The 22,995-nt window shown below is 50.8% G+C and overlaps 1 protein-coding gene across 2 annotated transcripts in view; it reads right to left on the bottom strand.

Annotated features, from left to right (window-relative positions):
• Positions 1-22,031, bottom strand: part of trabd2b (TraB domain containing 2B) — a 48,873-nt gene extending 26,842 nt beyond the window's left edge. The window contains exons 1-2 of one of the 2 annotated variants that reach the window (XM_048977287.1): positions 21,540-22,031; positions 18,830-19,399 (exon numbers count right to left, since the gene is read on the bottom strand). In XM_048977287.1, the coding sequence (XP_048833244.1) occupies positions 18,830-19,399; positions 21,540-21,647 (678 nt within the window). In that variant the 5' untranslated portion in view covers positions 21,648-22,031. The remainder of the gene's footprint in view (positions 1-18,829; positions 19,400-21,539) is intronic. The other variant, XM_048977288.1, reaches the window with a different exon arrangement.
• Positions 22,032-22,995: the final 964 nt, after the last annotated feature.

Here is a 22,995-nt window from a genome sequence, read left to right as displayed (position 1 = left end):
GGGGGGTGTTTAGGACAGGAAGGAATGGGGAGCCAATGAGAATGAGCCAGAGCGGGGAGGAGGACGAAGAGAGAGCGGAGCCATGGGAGAACCCGGAACGGCCGGAATACCTAGAGGAGAAATGCTTTCCCCGAGCTGGAAAATACTTTACAGGCCGCTCTTTTCTTCCTGTGCCATGAAAGGCGACCCCACCCCCCGACACGTAATCTCCCGTGTCAGGACGATAAAGATGCGTGGCGTTTGGCAGACGGGGGCCGGGAAACCGGCGCCGTCGGGAAAAGCTCGCCGGGGAGGAGTCAGCTGCTGCTTTTGTATGTATCCGTTTTGCGCTCGCAGGGAATGCGTCACACTCGCGGGGAATGCGTCGCGTGCACCCTCGTAGCCCGCCCCCCCACATTCCTCCACAGCCAGGTGGCATCCGGACACTGATTCGCAGAGGATGGGGTGTAAATGGAAAGCAGATGAGGGGGAGAGGAGCGGCCAGCTCGAGGCGTTTGGGAGCAGCGAGGACCCACGGGCAGCCAGCGAGGACACCTCTCCCATCACATGAGGACACCAATCGGGGGGGGGGTTAACGCTGTGTGACAGGGCGAGGAGCAGGGAGGCAGACGTAGAGGGTGGGGGGCAGAGGGGGCAGCTCTTTGATGACAGGAAGAGAGCAACGAATGAGTAGATGGGAGGAGAAGTGCCAGGAAACACCAAGCAAAGACAGTCTGAGAGCTGCTCTTCATTACAGCCTAAAGCAGTTTGAGTCCTGGTCTGGCCAGCAGAAGCTCAGCCCCCCCCATGGAACAGCCTCCTGCTTGTGATGCACAACATCTGGGCGGGGGGACTCATGTCTATCAGAGGGTGCTGAACTTCAGGAAAGAAGGGGCTCCCCCCCCCCACTAAGTGATGAACATCAGGAATCCACAGGAGAATGTTGTAGCAGCCTGTCAAACAATGCGGCGTATGTGCTGCTTACTGAGTTACGATGCTGTGTCTGTGTTCAGAAGGTCGCCGGTTCAAATCCCAGAATCGGGAAATTACACCAGCATTTTAACCCCAAACTGTTACTGAAACACCAGGCCCCTGAGCAGCGGGGACCTTAACCCCAAACTATTACTGATACTGACTGATCCTGCTTTCTCAAACGATTTGGTTAAATGTCACTACTAAATGGATAAGTGATAAGGGTGTTTATATGAGGTGAGAGGGCTGGGTTCGTAGCTTGGAGATGGGATATGGGCTCGAGGGTCGTGACACGTGATCACAAGGACCATCCACCTTCTGCAGTTCCTGACGTGAGCTTCCGAGCAAGCATCCATCAGGAGCTGGCTGGAAAGTTCCTCCATGGTTGGCTGGTTCTGGGCTCGTCTGCACCTCTCAGTGTAGCATTCCAGCATGACATTCCGGGCACGAGGGCCAGTTTTCCGGGCTGCATCCGCGGAGCAGCAATGGATTGTGGCGGCCCCGGCGTGAATGCAGAATGTGGCGGAACCACAGAGACTGGAGTTCCCCCCTACTCCTGAAAACCCCCGCCACGCTCACGGGCGCTCCCACGCATCGGAGATCACGGGCGGGAGAAACCACTTACAGCGTAAGATACCGGCGGAGACCGTGGGCGTAATTACAGCCCATTCACCACAGCCACCCATTAAGAAAAAGGTTTGGTTTGGAAGCCGTCTCACATACACTGACCAGGAAATTTTCTAAATTAGTTTTTTTTTTCACAAAAGATTCATTGCTTTAATTAAAAAAAAAACTTTAAAAGACAAATGAATTCCCAAAGAATCCTCTGTGAGAGGCGTCCAACTGGAATGTTCCAGAAGTGTGGTCGATGGGGGGGGGGGATAAGGGGTCTAAGCCCAGGTTCAGGCCTACCGATGTGCAGAGCAATACTTCCCATCAGGTCCAAGTCGGTGTCATCAGAACCAGCAGGTCACAGCCAGTGACCTGCTGGTTCTTTGACCCGACCTTGTGCTTCCCCTACCCCCCTACAGCCATAAACACAACTTAACCCCTTATATTCAGCCACCAGCCACACACACAATCACACCTTGGTCATCAGTATCCTTCATAACCCTCCCACATCAGTTTAAACATTTCGCTTGTGTCATTTATATTCAGACTCCATGCGAAATCAGCGAATCCACATATTAATATTGCAAGCAAGAATATATTCACAACTTATTTCTATTTAGAACAACTTAAAAACATGAGAGTTAAGTTTAAAAAAATTGAGACACTTGTAGATAGAGTTGGTATATTATTACGTTGTTATTGGGTAAAACGGGCCCTTCTGGAAAATTGGCAGTAAAACACATTCACCTAAACCTAAACACTATCAACTCAATACTCCACATCATCCGATGTGAACTGCACCTACCAACCACAGTGGGGTTCGTCTTATACTACGGTAAGATTTCGGACGTGGTCCATATCGCGCCCATTCCTGTCTCTTCTAGTTTTTCAGGCAGCCCGTAAGTCTTCCTTCCGAGCCAGATGAGCATCAGCGCCGAGCCACTCGCAAAGCACGCGACTTCTGGTAAACCACAAAAGAGAAAAACAGACCGAGCCGGCAGGCGAGCGGCAGCAGTTGACTCACTGGCTCCGGTGCGCGATAATTACCCTCCGACACGCCGCACCAGACACTCCTGCAGGAAACGATCGGCCCTGGCGGCATCGGCGCTCCTCAAACCCTGAACGCAGTGGGTCTGTCGACTGCAGCCCTTCACGCTCAACACGATTTATAAGCTTCGGTTATAGGAAAGTATTTTAATAGAACATTTATGTGTCAGTGTTACTTATGCTATTTAAATCTTCACGATCTGAATGTAATGGTGGCACTTTACATTTCTGGCACCTCCCCGGATGTCTCGCTGGATTAGAGCGGAGTAAAATGTCAGTGTGCAAATGAGAAGTAATCGTTTTCCAGGGGAATACTTTCTAGAACAGATTTAAGTCAATTCAAAATACTACTTCAATACCCGAACGCTAAACACGTAGTATAGAGGATATGCGGGTGACCCAAGAAAAAATGCTACATCTGAACCTCGGAAAATAGAATGTCGTCTTTTTGAAGCAATTTTAAGATGCATTTTGGACAGATGTAAGAAGGGTCTGGGGCCCGAGTGAATAAGATGGGGCAAGTTTTGGATGCCTCATATAGTCTGTGATTTTAAGTGCAGGAGATGGTTATGTCGGACTGTCACCGTAAGGTCTGATTCACGCCCTGACAGAACAGAAAATAATAATGTTTGTTTTTTTTTTTCTAAACATGTGGCCTGTCAGGGTAATACAGTGTGAAAAGTGTGACTGAGAGTAATTGTGAATGTTGGGGCTGGCCGGGGTTTGTTGCTGCTCGGTGGCGATCCCCGCATGGAGCATCTGTAAGTCGGAAGATATTGCACGACATGTAGAGCCTCCCAAAAACATGGAGGTATTTTTCTGAAAGGCCTTTAGGTTGAGGAGGTTAAACAGATAAAGGACCGAAATCCTATTAGGGAAATAAATCTCTTCCACAGCAATGCAGACAGTGAGTACCGTCTTCACTGCAGCCCCCCTCCCCCTACACACACACACACACACACACACACCACATGCTACATACCAAGTTTCATCGCGGTATGTGGCCCGTTTTCAGAACTTTGACAGGCTCCGCTGTCTGCAGATGCCGCAGTGGCTGCCAGGAAGCTCCAGTGCTCCTCATCCCTGGCTACACTGCCATCTTTTCCCACTGTACCGTACAGTGGGGCTGCATTTTTTGCATCCAGTGCAACAACCTGTCCCGAGTTCTGGTGTCTGCACTACAGTCTGAATGCTCTTTGTTCTCGGATCTGTGTGAGGATCTCTCATCGCAGTGCGCCCCCACTAAATCCAGCTGACCAACTGCAAGTCGGCGTGGTTGCTGAAGGGCGGGGGGGGGGCAGGTAGGGTCGGCCCTGACACGACCTCTTGCTGTCTATCTCCAAATCTCATAAGACCGCGGTGCTGCCGTCTGACTCAGCCAACCCTAGCTGGCACCCCTCCCCCTTAATGATCCCCTTCTCCCCCCACTGTGGAAGCCGCTTCCCGGTGACACATGCCAATCTGCCACATCCCAAGATGTTTATGTCCAGCTTCGGGGTACGAGAGGCCGGGTTCTGCTTGACAGGAATCACTACTAGACGCTTTGCTTTTGACACCCACCCCCCCCCCATCTCAGACATGCGGCCTGCTATCCAAAAGGCCTTAATTAAGATTCCCTTTAATTTGTTTGTTATTTTAAATGCGGGAAAGAAAACCTTCAGCTGAAGCAGCTGTGGAAGGCAACAGCATAGACATGAGAGAGATACTGATTTAGCTGTAAATAAACAAGATCAAAAGGATGTTTTCGCTTGTGGGAGGATTGCGTGGACCCATTAGTGGAGACGCGCCCCCCCCCGTGGCTCCTGACATGCCTGGCCCTGTGGTCCCCGGCCTCCCTGGGTCCGGCCCGCTGCGGTCGCGCGGTTTCCCCGCGGCTCCACAGACGCGCCTTAATGACAGGACCCTGCCCTGCCCCGGGAGGCACGCTGACCGCAGCTGTTAAATGTCATGTTCGCTGGAGTTTAGATTAGCGCCGGGGCCGTTTACAGCGTGTGGTGGGGAGTCCCCCCCCCCCCCCCCGCGCTGCCAGGTCTCTCCACAAATGAGCACCCTCGCCACCGCAACTGCGCAAGCTAACAAAACACAACGCCGTTAACACACACACACTATTTATGGAGGAAAGTGACACGGGAGGGGTGGGGGGGCCTGTTCATGCCAGGAGCCCCAACCTGCATGGCACGGGTGGGGGCGCAGCGAAATGGCGTAACTGGGGGAAAGCGTAATCGGATCCCTGATAGAAGGTGTACAAGAGCCCTCTCATAGTTAATTTAAGCTTGAGATGACCTCAGAGACGCAAACCAGTAATGAGCAGGAGGTGCTGAGGTAGGCTTCCCCTAAAAGTCCGGGACTCTCGGGGAAACTCCATACTTATTCAGTTACTTGCTTCCCAGTGATTAAACGGGGGTCTGCCTGACACTCCACACAGAGCTGGGGGTCTGCCTGATACTCCACACAGAACTGAGGGGTCTGCCTGACACTCCACGCAGAGCTGGGGGTCTGCCTGATACTCCACACAGAACTGAGGGGTCTGCCTGACACTCCACGCAGAGCTGGGGGGTCTGCCTGACACTTCACACAGAGCCGGGGGTCTGCCTGACATTCCACGTAGAGCTGGAGGTCTGCCTGACACTGCATGCAGAGCTGGAAGTCTGCCTGACATTCCATGCAGAGCTGGAGGTCTGCCTGATACTTGATACAGAGCTGGAGGTCTGCCTGATACTCTATACAGAGCTGGAGGTCTGCCTGACACACTGTGTGACGTCCTGAATAGATGTCCTGTCTGTCACTGCGCCGCCTTTCAGACTTGTGACACTGAAATGTGTTTATCGAGGAGGCTGGGAGGAGTCCTTTCATCTGAGAATGTTTAGTCATTCCACAGCTCCCTGTCTGACCTTCCAATCCCTCCTATCTTCCTCTTGCTTCCACAAAACCTGTTTGCTCTTCCTTCCCCTCTTATCTTCTTCAGTCTCATCCCTCTTCCTCCCGTCTACCTCTGACATCACAGAATGACCAGGGAGGGCATTCCACATGAAAACTTTTGGCATAGTACAGGACAGGCTACAGGAACCAGTACCTACATCTGCTGTTCTCAAAACAATCATCTGTGGCATGTACCTTCCTACTGGAGTTTGCCTTGAGAGTTGCTAATGGCAACAACAAACACATAAGCTTATATGGCAGTGTCTCTGATGCACAGTGGTCTTAGTGGCAAAGCAAAACTCTGTATGATAGCGCATACAGAGGTACATAGGCTAAGCTAAACTATTTGTTAGCATAGGCTAACCCCAGTGAGAACACAGGCACAGCTAAACTGTCTATGTTAGCACAGGATAAACTCAGCAAGAACATAGCAGAGCTAAATCCTATACTGAAGGAAAGGCCAAGTTCTACTTTTCACATCATATTGTGCCAAATTCAGATGCGCACCACAGTGGTCCAACTTCAACTCTGCACGGTAACAGATGCCAAGCTCCCCATCTTAGCTGCTCTGCAGCACAGACGAATATGCACAAAGGAGATGAAAAGATAAGTCAAATTTTTCACCCCTCCTAAAAAACCACTTCAAGCTGTTTGGCAGCCCAGCCTTCCTCCCGCCTGCGGACGTCAGTCCCTATTAGACTTAGCCTCCTCGTTAGGAAGCGGTCTGGATGTTCTTCCATAGACTACTAACCTGGGCCTATCCCTCTGAGAAAGGGGGCCTTAAGAAAGGTGTCCCCAGTAGACCATCTCCAGCTCTGTTTTTCTCCTGACTACGTGGGAAAGAACCTTCCGGAATATTACCGTACTCCAGTCCATGGTCATGTTTTTTCTGACCTTGAAAACCTTCAGAGGTTTGACAGTTGCTATGTCCATCGTGATGATAACAACTACTTAGCCCCACTACATTTTACTGTCGCTCTTGAAACATTGGCAATTGGTGCAGTGTTATCTGCTCGCAAGACATTTAAAGAAGCATCTGCATCTTCTTGCAGCTTCTTCACACGAGCAGGTTTAACGTCCATCTACAAATAGCATCAGTCGACCACAGGAGGAGAAAGTAAGTTAAACATAAAATTCCAGCACCATGCTAACACCCTCTGTCTCTAAGCAGCACTGTCTAGCAATAATTTAAGTGTCTTATAAGCTTCTCCAGGAATAATAACGGAGTGTGACCACCGAAAGCTGGAAGAGGAATATTTATAGACGGGCAGAGAAGCGTAGAAACATAAAGGTTGGCCGAGAGCATCCGTCTTAAATTGTGACGTTCAGTTTCAAAAACATTCCTTTCCTGAAAGAGTCGCCCCACTTATTAAGTGTTTGTTTGTGCTAAGATTCCAGAACAAGCCATTGCTGAGGATCAGCTGACTCGACGCCGACTCCTACCCCGAATCCTGGCCCGGCCAACGGGTTAGATGATTCCTAGATTTTTGCTCCAGGATTGAGTCCAGGATTGTATCCACTCCAAACACCCCGAAACAGGCAAAACCGGTTTGCTGTATGAGAACATTTACAGAAGCAGGTCCAATGGAGAATATAACTGGGGTGTCCAGCTAATTCCTGTTCCTACCTCTGAGCCTACCTGCCCCCGCTTCCCTGTCTCCTCTGCACCACCCACTCCGGCGAGTCCCGCCAGAAAAAGCTGGCCATGACTGTTACTGGGATTCTTGGAATATCTCACTGACCTAAACCAGACTTTGCACTTTTTCTATCTTCCCTCTTACTTTTCAGACCGCTGAGGTTTTAACAAATAATCAGTGTCTCCTGTTCAAATGCGGTAAGTGGAGGAAAAGTGTTCTCTTAAAGGGAGGGTACAAGGGAACTTCAGTGCAATATGTCTATAGACTGGGGGGGGAGTGCAGAGGGGATTCATATAAGGGGGTGGGTGTAAAAGGCCATGCAAGAGCAATTTGTTCACACGTCACCTCAGTAAAATAAAATGAAAGACAGGCAGCATTTTTCTTACTCCCAATCACCATACTCCCCCCCCCCCCCCCATGACTGACTCCTATCTCCTGTATCTTCTTTACAGGCTAAAATCCAGCATGTTCAATTGAAGGCGTCCCCACATAACAACAGAGGTCCCCCTAACTAGAAATGGGTCGTGGGTCACTTCATTGCAGTGCCCAGGCCATGGGGGGGGGGGGGTTTGTCAGCCGGCACCTCACCCCCGAGACGAAAGCAGCCTCTGACCAGTTTGTCAACAGGTAAATATTTGGAAGGTCCACAACTTTTTTATTTTAACCTCCTCCCCTCTTGATGTTTACCCCAATAGAGCCTGAAATCATGAGGTTCCCCCCCCACCAAAAAAAAAAACACTGCATGTTTCTGCTAAAGACATTACGGGGAAAAAAAAAAAAACAAAATCGCTCAGGCACTGCGCGGGCCAGCCCTAAGGCGGCGCACCTGTCCCCCTCCACTCAGGCCCCCAGGTCACTTCCTTCCTCTGTCGTGGCCGCAGACATCAGTAGGACACAGAGTGACCGTTAGGCCTGCATGGACCTGATGGCTCAGGCAGAGGCTTGATGGTGGCTGGCCGCTCCAAACTGGGTACACGCAGCATGTAAGACGCTGGACGGGTCCATGTGGAAGCTCATGGTATGTAGAATATCTGCCCGTCTGCATTTCACAGCACATAACATAGTTTTACGACACCTGGGGGGGGTCAGCTTTGCGATTCAGCTTCCCAGTTTTCCCCCTTTTCACCATTTCTTTTTCAATTTACCTTCTGTGCTGCAGTAATTTTACGCAGCCCCCCCTCCGAGAGAGGCGTCCCTTCTCCGTCTCTCCTGGTCGCTCCTCCAGCAGCCATATCCGGCTCCCAAAGCCGCACGTCACGTTGGCACCTCGGGGCCACTAGCCGAAGCTCTGGGCAGGGCAGCAGAGTGAGCGAGCAGTGCATGCTGGGTATTCATGTGCAGAGCAGAAGCGGGTTGGGCCATTTTTGGGTGTGGGGGGTGGGAGGTGACATCCGCTGTCCCCTTCGCGGTCAGTCACCTTCCATCACTTCCACCCCCATCCGTTGGCCACTACAGCGCTCCTGCTGTTAGCCAGCATTAAAAATCCATTTGCACCCCACTGAAGTGCTTGATTTGGCCTTCGGCATGCTTGGTTTTGGGATGGGGGGGGTGGTCAGCCATTATTACAGTTTTGCAGCTTTCATTACCAATTTTTCTTTTTTATTTGCGTCTTCAGTTTAGTTACAGTTGGTTTTAAGAGCCGGATTTTATATTTTCTGAAAATGACTCACTCTGTTTTACTTCTTATTTACTTTCAGATTTAGTTTTCAGAGTCACGGTGAAAGCCGTGATTGCGGCAGGGAGCTCGAAGTGCGCCGTGAAATTTAAATGACAAAACCACACGCTGTCATTGCACTTTCACTACAGCTCCAAAGCACGATTTTTATGCACAGTATTAACAGTCTTTTGAAAACAAAATCAATTGAAAAAATATCGCAAAACTCTAACAGTACTTCCCACCACGAAACGACAAATCAGCAGCTCACAATCAAACAGCGAAGTAAGTGTCTTCCACTAGATTCTACCATTTTATCGAAATTCATCTACAAAACAGCTGCTCCGAAGAGTGGTGCGTGTCGGTGTGTGTGAGGGACCAGAGAAAGTGAATCTTCAGTATTCTGAGAATTTCCTGTTCATTTTGAGCTAGTTCTGCTGTCCCTGTTTCTCACACCAGGTGAAAGCAGATCTGCTTAAGGAAAAATGGAGAAGGAGAAGGGAGACAGGGGCTCTAACCAGATCTAAGTCACTGCGGTCAATCCAGGGTAAACGTGACGTGTTTCCTTGTCCAGCACAACACTCTGCAAATCTGAATTTTCCCTTCAGATAATCTGTACAATGTTAATTATAGCTCGTTAGACAGGTCAGTCTTTGACGTCATGACCTACGCCCCCCCCCCCCAATACGAATACCTGGCTCTAAGAAGTTGGAAATAATGCACAGACTTTTTAATACACTTTTAAAAGGCTTTACTTCATGCAGTGAAAATACAAAAACAAGATTTCAGCTTCATTTTTATTGGTGTTGTAGGGGATATTACAGTTTAGTCCAACTCAGCAGGTTTAGATCCAGTGGATGCAATCGGAGGGTTACTAGTTCAAATCCCAGATGAGAAAGTTCACTATTGGGCCCCTGAGTAAGACCCTAAATGCTCCTGGAACTGGCAGACCCCGCTTCCTCAAATAAAAGCATCTGGGAAACAAGTGAAGCTAGCGAGAGCTTCTTTCGCACTGCCAACTTTCTCCTTAGTGGTCCTCGTTGACGATGACAGGCTCAGTCACAGCAGATTGACACCATGTCCCTTCACCAGTGAGAGGATTCATCAAACAGGAAAACTGCCTTCTAAGCAACATGACTTGCAGTGTTTAAATACTTTGGCTTAACCCCGTTTAAGGCATATTTTTTTACATCGGCTGTAGGAAGCTCTGCAGCCACCTAGTCTGCGGCCAGAACTCTTAATACAACCGGGGAGAACTTTCCGGAGGATCGGAGCATCGGTCTGGCCGGACAGCACGGCGACGGCAGCACTCTGCGTGCGAAGCGGCCGGTGGTCTTGGGAAGCACTCACGGCAGGGCTGGGGTGTTTAACCCTCCTGACCCACCCCCGCCCCCCCAAGGCAGGTGGTCTGGCATGGAACTGACAGTGGCATCAGAAACCAATTACCCCCTCTGCTTACACACGGACTTTCCTGCGCCAAGCCAAACTCGCACATCCGAATGTGTTTCACACTCCTGACACGCCCCCCCCCCCCCCCCCCCCCGTCCTCCGCTCCTGCCCTGCCGCCGGAATGTTGGACGGTCGCTGTGAGCCCCCTCCCTGGCTCTCCGTTTGGGTAATTGTGCAGTGCAGTTACTGGCCCGTCCAGTGAAGCGCAGTGAGAGCTATCGGTGCCCCTGCATGTCGTCCATTATCCCGCCACCTGCGTTTGTTTGCACTCGACGCAGCCTGGAGCAGTTCAGATGTTTTGAACCCAAGGCTGATAAACTCTACCCCCCCATCCTGCCTGATGCTCGCTCACAAATCAAAGCCCTGCTCGCCTGCCTGTCCCTCCACCCCCCTCCAAAGCTTGATCGGCCTACCGGTGATGAGGCAGTAAGACTCAGGATGGGAGCTGCCTCATGGCTGTGGTCCAGGCTTACCTCAGCAGCTCTCTGCCACCCCCCCACCCACCACGACTTTCTGCGTGACTGCAATTACAGCTGCCCGTCAATGTGCCCCCCCCCCCCCCCCCCACTCCGACACACAAGGCCTTCGGGGACTACGCCTGGAATCCTTAAGTGAATTTGATTTTTCAATTCATTTGCCTTCTATAAACGGTGCCACATGGTGGATATTACATTTAAACTGTTCCAGGGAAGCATAAGAAGGGCTTGTTGTCAACGAGGGTGGGGGGGGGGGGAACAGCTGGAATTGTGAATGGCAGGTGAAATTGAGCAAGATCAGAGCAGAGAAGAAGGAACCTCAGAGCGAGACGGGCAGGGAAAAAAAACGAGAGAGACGAAGAAATTGCATCCCTTTTTGTTTTGGCCCAAGAATGAGCGAGAGGAGAGGAGAGACGGAGCGGAGGAGAGGAGAGACAGAGGAGAGGAGAAACAGAGGAGAGGAAAGATGGAGGAGAGGAGAGCAGCGGGTTTTCCAGTCTCTTTTTTGACCTTTTTCCTGAACAGACTTTCTGTTTACCTGTGTCTCTGACATAGATCATTTCCTGGCACTAAACGATCGCAATCTGCTCTTCTGCCACCCCCTCCCTGCCTTTCTCCCCTGTGCCGAATGGTGTCTGAATGGGGTGGGGTCACAGGTCAGCCAGGGGACAGCTTACATTCCCAAAGCCAAACGTCCCAATGCCTCGTGCTAACCGGAGTGGCACAATGCCTCTTTGAGCCGAGGCACCGACCTGAAATGCCCGACCCGAGATGGTAGAAAGGCCACCTGGATAAATGCACAGGTACCGCTGGAGGAAGGCAGCACAGAGGAGGGCCTGATTCCACACGGTGGCCCCCCCCGTTATGGGCGTGGTAAGCAGCGGGGGGAAGCTGCAGCTTAGCGGACGGCTTTAGCTAGGTAAGATAATGAGGCGCCTGTTATTGTTTCCTTAGCATTAATCTCTCCTTCAAAGCCTTAAGCGGATGTTTGGGACGAGGCTCCCAGCTTCCTCCAGTAAATGACCACCCTGGATTCCGGTGCTAAACTGGGATTGAAGGACCCAATTTGGCAAGAGGCTGGGAGAGTGTCAGCGAGAGCAGAGGGATTACCGGCGTTTACTTAGGAGATATTTTTCAGAAGACAGGGCCTGGAGCAATTGGGGTTAATGATCCAGCTCAAGGGCCCAACGGTGACATCATTCTGCTGACCATCGGATTTGAACCGGCAACTTTCCGATTACGAGTACAGCATTGTAACCCGCGGAGGCACACACAGTCCCCGTTGGGGATGTGGGCATGATGTGATGGAGAAGATGTGAACAGGCAGGGAGCATGCTATAAAACCAGTACTCCAGAGAACCGATACACACGTGAAACACAACTCAGGGCTGCAGAGTCCAAGATCAAGTTTGAGCATAGAAAAATTGTGTAGGGACTCCACAAGGGCTTTTTATTCACCAGCTTGCAGTGAACCTGGCTCTCGGGAAATATGTCTGCGTAAGCACCGGTCCACATCCAGTCCACATCCAATCCACGTCCAGTCCACATCCAATCCACGTCCAGTCCACATCCAGTCCACATCCAATCCACGTCCAGTCCACATCCAATCCACGTCCAGTCCACATCCACGCCATGCAGTCCATCTCCGATATAGGGTCCCCCATTTTCTTCACCAGTCATGGGAGACGTCCTGATTTTTCCGAGTTCAATGTTGTATGCCATCACCATATCAGTCTGTTTTTTTTTCCTCACTTTCAAACTCAAGGCTTCTTACCATCCAGCTAGCTGTGGTGTGTGGCTTAGTGGGCTGGAAGGTTGTTGGTTCAAGCCTCATTATCATTATATCATCATGAACTAAAGATGTACCGTTACATTGCTACGTACAGCCTCTGCAGGTGAGCATATTTCTATGTTTTGTATCGGTGACATTTCCCTTAACAAAGGGGACACTTTGAATTGGGCAAAATCAGGACGTGCAGGTCACGGGTCCCAATGTGGATGAGAACCTCACACCTGCCCTATGCTCCACGGTTCTGGGTCTGGGCCCAGCGTCAGAGTGGTGACTGCTGAAGTTCCCTTGTGTGGGTCTCCGTTACCTCCCATGGGTCCAAAGACGCCCAGTTCTGCTGCATACTAAGAAGCTTCGCTCTGAACAGCAAGTTTTACATATTCATCCTTCCTGGGATTTGCACCCAGTCACTCATGTCCTCTAAATAAGCAGTTATGGTGAATAATGAATTACTGTCTCAAAATAGGCTTATTACTCAGGAGAAACAGCAGCAACAAGACGCAAACCGAAAGGCCTTTGATCATGACTCATTTCTTAATGTGATGTGCCACAGGCTGGCGGGCTTTGCTGCCTTCATTACGGGATTAGAACCTAACCCCTGACCCTCCCCCATAAATGGACAGCATTAGTCTCTAACCCCTAACCCCTTCCGTTAAACATAAACACTGGCGAGGGGGGAGTGGGAGGCCGGGGGGTAGGAATGACCGGGTAAACGTATCCCAGAGTGCCCCTTGCAGGAAACTCTTTCTTACAAGTGCGGACAACTCAAAGGTCAAAGGTCGACAAGACCGAGGCCATGCCTAGCAACGGCTAGCGACGTTAGCGTTGACGTTTGATGAAGCCGCCCCCAGCCTAGTCCCCTTCTGCTGTGGCTCACATGCTTGTCGCCCGGTGAGGCAGCGGGAACCCGGCGATTTATGCACGCCCCAGTAAAAGTTTACGAGAGGAGCGGCAGGCGGGTGCAGGAATGTGCGCCGTGCTCCAGCCCTGACCCCTGCTGGAAGAGGGCGCACCGCCTCAGAGGTGATTCCCCCCAGCGGGTGCGCGGACATCTTACGGGAGTGATGGATGACAAAATTCCACCCAAGGTCAGCGGGGAAAAAAAATAAAGGGCCTTCGCGGGACGGACCGCCAGGCATGCTGGGAGAGAGTCGGGGGACCCGCCTACACGTGCTGAGGAGGTTAACAGGAGCCCTTAGCAGCCTATGGCGACACTCTTAGGCCCACAGGGAAATTCGCTTCCATATATGGTGCCTCTTTGAGGCTTATTTCCATCTCCTGTAATAGCTGTTTATCTGTGATCTTATCACTCATTCATAGCCATTGCGTCTCTTTTCTGCTTAGCAAACTACCTCGGGATGCTTTGATCCTTATTCCCTGGCTTTCCGGCACTCTCTACCGGGAATGAGCCGGCCTTCCCCGAACACGGCGAGGCTTGGCGAGCGAGCGCACGTGACACAGCCCCGCGCTGGATGCGTGCAAACACGGGCGGTCAGCGATTCTGCTGCGATTCCGATCTGAGATGCCTATCACACCTCCAGCGACGGCATTCCGGAGAAATGTTTTCCTACAAGTCCGCGAGTCGCATTCTTGTCTGTGATCAATCAGCCGTTGCCTCAGACAGCTGGGCCTGGAAAAACACACCTTCCTTCAGAACTTTCAAGCAAAACAATCCCCTTAATTAACTTAATTTGTCTCTGCCTTGCTGCCGTCAGGCCGAATGTGGAGCGCACATCTTAGCCTCGGCTCATGCGATTACGGCAGAGAGAAGCTCTCCTCTCAGCGCCACGCCAATGGAGTAACGATAAAACGCCTCTCCCATGCGGAGAAGGAATGCGGCTGAACGGAGGATTTGGGGAATGGTGCAGGGAGAGCACTGCTCTTTGCCGCCCCCAACACCTGGTGGCCTGGTGCTGGGCACGCTCAGTAGAAGTCAAGCTTGTAAGTGGGGGGGCAGGCTGGGCAAAATGGTGCCGACTAATAGGCTGAATGAGAGATGCGGCCCACACTGCCGGAGACCCCACGTTTTGTCACTGGCAAGTGGTGTCATGCATGCCAAAGCACAGCTCAAAAAAACACTGGTTTATGTGGTGCCCCCCACAGGGGAAGGCATGCAAAATGCAAAAAGAAGCTAGCAGGAAATGCAGCGTGAAGCAGACCCAAGGCACCGCACGTCCCAGTCTGACGCGAGCTACCAGGCAGCACGGGTGCCGGGAGCCGTCTGCGACTGACGCATTCCCCTGCACGTCGCTGCACCAGCCAAGTCCTAATTGCGTAAGCAGTTCAGGATAACGAGGGGCAATTTAGTTATTAGGGAGGCCAATTAAGTAATTTAAGCAACATTTGGACTATCGTCTGTGTATTAGTAGAGCCAGGAGATGATCCGATATCCGTGAATACTGCCGCAGGGCTGCGATGCTGCAGCCGTGCATCGCATTGGCAGCCAGAGGGGGGCCTGTTAAATCCTCCTCATCCGCACAGAGGCTACAGATCAGAGAGAGGGAGAGAGCAGCAATGAACGGGGAACAGCGGGAGAGAGCAGCAATGAACGGGGAACAGCGGGAGAGAGCAGCAATGAACGGGGAACAGTGGGAGAGAGCAGCAATGAACGGGGAACAGCGGGAGAGAGCAGCAATGAACGGGGAACAGCGGGAGAGAGCAGCAATGAACGGGGAACAGTGGGAGAGAGCAGCAATGAACGGGGAACAGCGGGAGAGAGCAGCAATGAACGGGGAACAGCGGGGCAGCCGGCTTTGGAGCCGAGCGGCATTCCAAACATCTCCAACACATAAGGGCCGGAATGTAAATATTTTAAGCCTGGGAGTGACAGAAATTTACCTAATTCCTTCTTTAAAATATGGCTTGTTTACCGGCAATCAGTCTGGCTAATGCAGCACGAAGTGTTTGTGGAACAATGCAGAAAAACGAGAGAAGAGCAGCATTGCGGCTCCGTGCAAAGCAGACGCCGCCACTGCATGTGTAATTAAAATATCGGCAAATGATGCTTTCTGTCTGCTGCTGGCTGAAAGCCCTCTGTTTGCGGGAGCCGGGGACATGGCCCCCCCCAGCCCCCGACCCCCCCTGTCAGAGGAGAAACAGGACCGGCCCCGAGGTGACGAGGGGAGGAATCGGGCTCCTGAGGTCACAGTGAACCAGTAGAGTAACCTGGTCTGGCCTCACCCTAACCCCCACTAGGGGGGCCTGTAAGCTCACAGGAGGGCTGCAACCTCCCCGACCCCCCCGGCGCCAGCCATGCGATGATGTCATGACACGCCTCAAAACCAAGCGGGAAAACAGCGCATATTTATACCCAGCGGAGGCCAAGGGGTCGGCTCTGCTGCTCTGCCCTGTGATGTTTCTCCTTGAGGGGGGGGTACTCTTGCAGTTGGCCCCGCCCAGCTGTCCGACCGCATCGTACCGCAAATGGCGGGAGAAGAAACATCCACCACCACCACCCCCCCCCCTTTGTTTCCCAAGCCGAGAGCTCGGTAACCAAATTCTTATCATGCCCCCGATAGCTGTGGCCGCGGAACCAGACGCCAGAGAACCAGAGCTTAAAGCCCCCCCCCACCTCGTCTACGGCCATATCAGAAGATACAGATACCCCAGAGAATGCTGAACATCCTGCATCCACCTTTCACCTGCAGACCACATCCTGTGACCCTCGACACCCCCCAAAGAAAAATGTGGGGGCCATTGAAGGCTACCAGGGGCTGCATACCATAGCCAGCAGCACCCAAGGTCTCCTTAGCCCAATCAGATCCCAAATCAGGGGCGGGGGGGGGGGGTTTGCACATCGCTCTCTCCCCTAGTGGCTGACCATCCTAACCACCTCACTCTTCCAACACTGTGGTCAACCGTAGTGCTAAAATAGTCAAAATAAAGCAAATGTATTCGCCTGCTGTTTTTCAGTCAAGTTGTAGCTGCCCAGTAACCCAGTAAGTGTTTCTCACTGGTTAGGCCTCTGACACTGGTGACAGGCGAGGGTTTATTTCACCGGAAACGTGCACAGGATGTTGCCGTCGCAGGAAGAGCGACAGCAGCACGCCTGGAGCAGGCAGCGGGTAGGAAAGCCAGCCCCAAAGCCCCGCCCACAGTCCGCATCACCAAACACTCAGATTCAAACCCAGCACGTCTGACATCCCACCCTTGGTGGTGGTTGTGGCCTCATACAAACTCAGAACGGCTAAAGTCTAATTAGAGAGCTTCGCTAATTACTCCTCTGTGGTCTCGCGAAGTGCGTTTGAAGTTACCTATTTAAATTGTTATAGACACGTTACAGTCCGCTGTTTTTTATTGGACACCGGGCCAAAACAGCAGGGAACCGCAAATATGGCCAGACCACGTGATGTTAATTATGGGCAACCTCCGTTTTTTCACTCAAGTCTGAAACTTTCTTGGACAAATGACAAATCTTAAAAAAGCAATTAATGTAGATTAAAGTCTGGCTCATCTATTACAAGAACAATCATCAGTCTCTGTAGATGGGGTGTAGAAACAAGAGGAAATAATCTGCATTCCTCCCTAGAAATACTATAGAAAATTCAATGCAGAGGTGGGTAGTCCAGGTCCAGAGAGTAAAAGTCCAGACCAAGATTTTGTTTCAACCAACCAGTTGAAAATAAAGAGTCACAGTCACAGAGGACTCAACTGGTTGGTTGGAACAAAATCTTGGTCTGGAATTTTACTCCAGTTTTACCTGACTTACCTGCCTCTGATGAAATGGTAGGGTTAGGACTGTGCCTTCGAAAGGAACTTTAAAAGGATCTTTAAAGGTTTAAATAAATGAGGCAGATACTGAGACAGAACATGTCAGTCTGAAACGTGTGCTTGTGGTTCCTGCCCTGATCCTGTGTCCCGGACCCAGAGGCCAATCAGCACGACCCCCCCCCCCTCCACTCATCACGGGGCAGCATGGTGTACGTTTCCGCTCCTGACAGCGTAGTTAGGAGGCGACGTTGAAAACGGAGAGCCCCCCCACCCCCCCGCAAGCCCCACCTCACTCACACTGTAGGTCGGAATCAGGGGCCCCCGGGTACAGAGATACTGTTACGGCACCAGGGTGGTACTGCTTGTGCCCCCCCCCCCCCAAGACCTCACACGAGGAACGGCGGCAGCTCAAATCACAGGCGTTGCACTTGCTGCTCTTAGTACCTCCTACTCACCAGCCCATTAGTGTCCCACCAATCAGGCGCGAGTCAGATCCTCGTTGCCTTTAAAAGGTGACAGCGAGCCTTTAGCTGTCTTATTTTAGCTCAGGGGCAAATTTAGGGGGGTAGGGGCCCCTGGGTTAATATATTTGTGGGGCCCCTACATACAGCATAGAATCCTGCTGTAACAACATGAAAAAAACACGGGGCCCCCTACAGGTCGGCGCCCTCCAGCTCCAGGTTAGCTAGTGGATATACTATGGATGTGACAGTCCACCATGACTGTAACGACCTCGCTACAGGCTAACAGGGACTAGTCTGATTTTCCAGCAGGGCACAGATGAACATACACACAGGAATTTGCGGAGGAACGCAAAGGAGATACTTCTGCCTGTAAAAAACCGCTTGCGTTCGCATTTATCTCTCCTGCTTCAGCCACCACAGCACTTCACAGAGATCCCTTCTCCCCCACACCCCTGGGTCCCCACTCCGTCCGTCCGCCACAGCACAGGCTGGGATGATTTTCGTTTCTCCGTGGGTGTCCTCGATTTCCCACTGAATCCAGTGTGACTCCCTTTTGAGCACGGCACTGCACTTCAGTGTGAACAAACCGCACACTGGTGAAAACCACAGAGTACAGCACTTACACCCGGCGATTCACACCAGGCTGTTCGCGTCCCCACTAACCAAAAAAAAAAAAAACCTGTAATTGGAAAAAAATTTCAGTATGACTCACCCCCCCCGCACCCCCAGTGTGGACCCTCACTGCTTTTGGACACCCCTGGGGGAGGGCAGGGGGGGGGGAAATGACACAGAAACCGGACAAATCTCCTGCCTGTTTATCGTGTCATCGGATAATTGGGTTAATTTGTCCATCTTTCAAGCTCAGGTTACAGTGCAAGAGGTGGCGATGTCACAGATAAACTGAGGCTGCTGAGAGTTTGGGGGGGGGGATTCGGCTGGGGGTACAGCTGTTTACGCTCCTGTAGACGTCCCCAAAACAAACACAGCATGTGCTGGTGATCCGACTGACTAAAAATGCAGGATGACTAAAAAAAAAACCCATTCCAGTGCTCCGCCCCCAGCCCCGCCCCCAGCTCCCCCAGCCCCGCCCCCAGCCCCGCCCCCCAGCTCCCCAACCTCACCTGCGAGAAGTTGAGCCCGTTGAGTGGATGACATTGCTCCTCCACTCTCTCCACGGCACCAGTCCGCTTACCCAGCCGCTCGGCCTCCTGGGCCAGGAATAAGTCAAGCACGGGGGCCCCCCGTGAACGCACGTCCCACTCAGTGAGCGAGTTCACCATCAGCATGACCCACACAGGCCGCTTGCGCTCCCAGTTGCCTGCGATGGCGTTGAACAGGTAGTCGGCGTAGAGGCCCCGCCCACGCTGGTCGGCCGTCATCCACAGCGGCATCATGTGCTTGACATAGTCCAGGTGGCGCTTGAGGCGGCGGTAGAGGTCACGGGGAAGCAGCGTCTGCAGGTTCTCGCCATGTGGCAGCAGCTGGCAGCTGGTCAGCTTGGAGATGGTCAGCGGGTCGGTCAGGTCCAGCTCGAAGTACACGTTGGTGCTGGTCTGGAAGGCCTGCTTGGAGCTCTCGGGAATGTAGTCCCACACCCTGGTGTAGGGCACGTGGATCGTCCCGAAGAGGTAGGAGGGCGGCAGCGGGGGCTCGCGTCTGACCGTCCACAGGAAGGAGTTCATATCGCTCTGCTGAGGGACAGGGGCGCCGCAAAAATAAACACGTTAAAGAAAGGCCAAAGAGAGAGACCGGGGGAGAAGCTGAGGGTCGCATTAAACAAAGGCCTGCCCGACATGAAAATACAAGGAGTACTAATTCCTGACATGCGGGGCGCCAAGAAATAATATCCCGGAGGCCAAAAGGCCGGGGAGAGAAGGAAGCGACAGAAAGCGGGCGGCCGGGCTCCGTGTTTCAGCCGCGTTTTCTGTCTCTGCGCCGATCGCCGCTGGAGCTCGGAGCTCTGCGAGGGACAGGCAGAGCGCGCGTCTCGGGATCGCCCGGCGCACCGCAGCCTTTGGGCCAGATATGATTTTACACATAATAGGCCAACTTTGGATTTTAGCATATGCATTAAATATAGGCATATTTATATATTTTATTAGCATTTAAAATATAGCCCACGTATATTTAACCGAACATCTTTATTATTTATATCAGAATATTAGTCATTTCGGATACATGCCGACATGAATTCCATTTTTTATGTTTTAACAAACAGGGAAAATGCATCGCGCTACATATTTCGCGCCATTATAAATCGTTGTTTTAATTTTCAACAGCTTGACATTATAGTAACAATAGCAAAGATTCAAGAAATATTTAGTGAGAGGACAATCCAATTTAATTAAGTTTATAGTAAATAAGGAAAAATGTATTTCTCAAATTCCGTAACAACGACAGTAACAAATGACTGTTGATCATCAACACCAACAATAATAATAATAATTCTTTGAAGCATGTAGGCTAAGGTATGCTTGTAGGAAAGTTTATGATGGAGAATAATACCGATGCAACAGTAATACCGCGGAAACACAGTACGATCAATCTCTGATGATAGAATATTCATTCTAATTCTTTAATCGCCGCATTATCATAAGCTCAAACTGAAAATGTATACATTTTAATTTCCAATATGTTCCATGTTTGTTTTAACAACATGCTCACCCGTGACTGTTGATAGTGCGTTTATTTGTTAATTGACTCATTTGTGGCTTTGTAATTGAATAATAGCCTGGCCTCCTTAGCAAATGATTCATTGGGTTTTATGAGACCACATCGTCTTGGGATCGACGCCTGGATTGTGTACAACGGGGTGCCTGCGACTTGAAGTGGTGTTCCGTCACGATTGTTTGCTCCTCTCTGCGGTCCGTGATAAAATGTACATCGAAGAACAGACGGCCACAAGTTCACTATAAGGTACATTTAAAACGCGCCGGTCAGCAGAAAATTAAGACCCCTGCACACGCTTTATGGAATCGATCATTGCTAAAGCTTGAAACGTAGTAGTTTAATTAGCACTGTTGGTGGTACAGAGGACCCAGCTCGTCTGTTCACTTTGTCGCTAAAGAAAATGGGGCTACATGACGAAAGCGACATTTCGTTCAGCTTTATTTATAGTTTTACTTATTAGGCCTTAAAATGCACTGAAACAGATACTGAAATCAATAAAATGTTTATTTGAAGGAACAACAAAATACCAGTTTTCTCTTTATTTCACGACTACACATTTTGATTAAAATGATTTATTTGTGTAATAAAACACTCCAGTAAAATGCCTTACAAAATACACTAGTTGGTTGCGTCTTAAACATATTTTAATCTGTCATCATCGTCACCATAATCATAAAAATAAATGACAAGAATTAGATGTATCGGAGTTAACAGAAAAGTGTAATTTGCGTTGCAAATAATAATATGGGAGGAATATTTCATGTCGTATTATTATATTGTAAGTGGAATTGAATTAGAAAAAAATACAGAATTAAAATCAAATCTGAAATTTAATAAAAGCTAAATTAATTGTATTGAACGATGCTTACAACTTGCAGAAAAGTTGCATGTGAAGATGCTCAAAAGTAACAAAAAGATATCAAAATAAAGGCGATACAGCTTTATTTTGATTTAAATGATATACAGAGTTTAAACACTAATTATTTCTCTTCATGCCGCCTGTCATGATGTGACAGACAGTCCAAACCTCGCAAACTAGTCTTGGAGATCCGTGTAAACTTTCAGGTCGAGGAGCCGCGTTCACCTGCTTGACTCGGACTCGGAGCGCCGCTCCCGCCGCGGGCAGGTAAAACGGCGTTTCGGCTCCGCTCTGAAACTCACCGATCTAGGTGTGTCACACTGCTTCAGCCGTCCGTCGCTTCCTCTGGGTGAGACCGCTTGCAGAAAAGCGCACATAAGCACCCATCGCATTCCCGACTGACAGAACATCTCGGGCTGTAATGGGAGCAGCACCGACGGCGTCTGGGCGGCGCGGTTCCTGCTTCTCCTTCGGCTCCGCTTGTTCCCCTTCGCCCTTTCAAATGGATTGCTTTCCCGCGACTGAGAATCGCCGGCTTACATTTGCCGATCTGAAAAAGAACACGGATCATTCCGGCTCTCCGCCATTCTCTGACCCCAACAGGCACTCTGCGTTCCCTCACCCCTCTGTCCTTTTCTCTCTCTCTCTCCCCCTCTCTCTCCCCTCTCTCTCTTCTCCTTTCGCTCTCTCCGTCCGTCCCGCTCAAGTTTTTATTCAGCTGTTGCGGAGGGATCGCTGGCTGTGTGCTCCAGGAGTTTGTAGTTGAGTGTGTTTACCGTTAGGAGGAGGTGGAGAGGGAAAGGGAGGAGGAGGTGGACGGCTAGTATTCTCTCCCCCCCCCCCCCCCCATTTTCTTATACCACACTAAAGTGGGCTTCTCAGGGAAAGAGTGGAAGTGTGGCGTTGTTTGTTTGCAGCTGTGGATGGTGGGAATTATTGCGGTTGAATTCATTTCCACAGGAGACTCATCTGAATTTCATGTACCCCTCAAACGACTTCAAATTTTTAAACCTTGAGGTAAAAAAATAAAAATCTCAACCGCAAGAGGGCACCGAGTACAAAGCTGGTATAATTATTCATGTGAATACGCAAAGTTACCGAAGCTACGGCAGGAGCTGTCCGCCGCGCCGGCGCATCTGATATGATTTTCCTTTGTGACACCACGCCCCCTAGACGCTATATTTCGTTTTAGCTTACCCACGCTTTTTAGGTAAACAAAATAACCATTAAAAAAGAAATGGTCAACTATCATGAAGTGATCTGAAGCTGGGTGAGCAAGGAGATGTCTCAATAAATCCATTGTTTTGTGCCAGTGGACAGTAACTTGAATGGGCGAGCTGACTGTCGATTGTCTGTGTCAGTGCTGGACTGGCAGCTAAGGGCGCCGCAGTGACCCGCGTCATTGTCCCACTCTCAGACACAGTGAAGGAGTCAAGTAGTATGCAATAAATCATCGGAAATCTTCAAACGAGTGTGTCGCCGGGCCCCCCTCCCTCCGTGGGTGACAGGGTTCAGAGGGCCTGCATAAGACCTCCTTTGTCTTCTGTCCTGACTGCATCACATCACTTTCCTCCTACCTCAGCATCTTCCTGTCGGTGACACTCTCTGTAACTCCTCACACAAACGCCTTCATATCTTCCTTTGTCCGCTTGCCACGTGATTGGCCATTCCAGCTTGTGTCCTTCTCACTGTGGCAACCACACTGCTCCTGGGGGGGTCACCGGCTGGGCTTCCCCAGCCCGTTTTCATACAGTTGCA

Source organism: Brienomyrus brachyistius, chromosome 15, assembly GCF_023856365.1.
Source record: "Brienomyrus brachyistius isolate T26 chromosome 15, BBRACH_0.4, whole genome shotgun sequence".
Taxonomy (NCBI): domain Eukaryota; kingdom Metazoa; phylum Chordata; class Actinopteri; order Osteoglossiformes; family Mormyridae; genus Brienomyrus; species Brienomyrus brachyistius.
The sequence above is the reverse complement of the archived record's forward strand: the minus strand, read 5'-3'. Positions and strand labels throughout refer to the sequence as shown.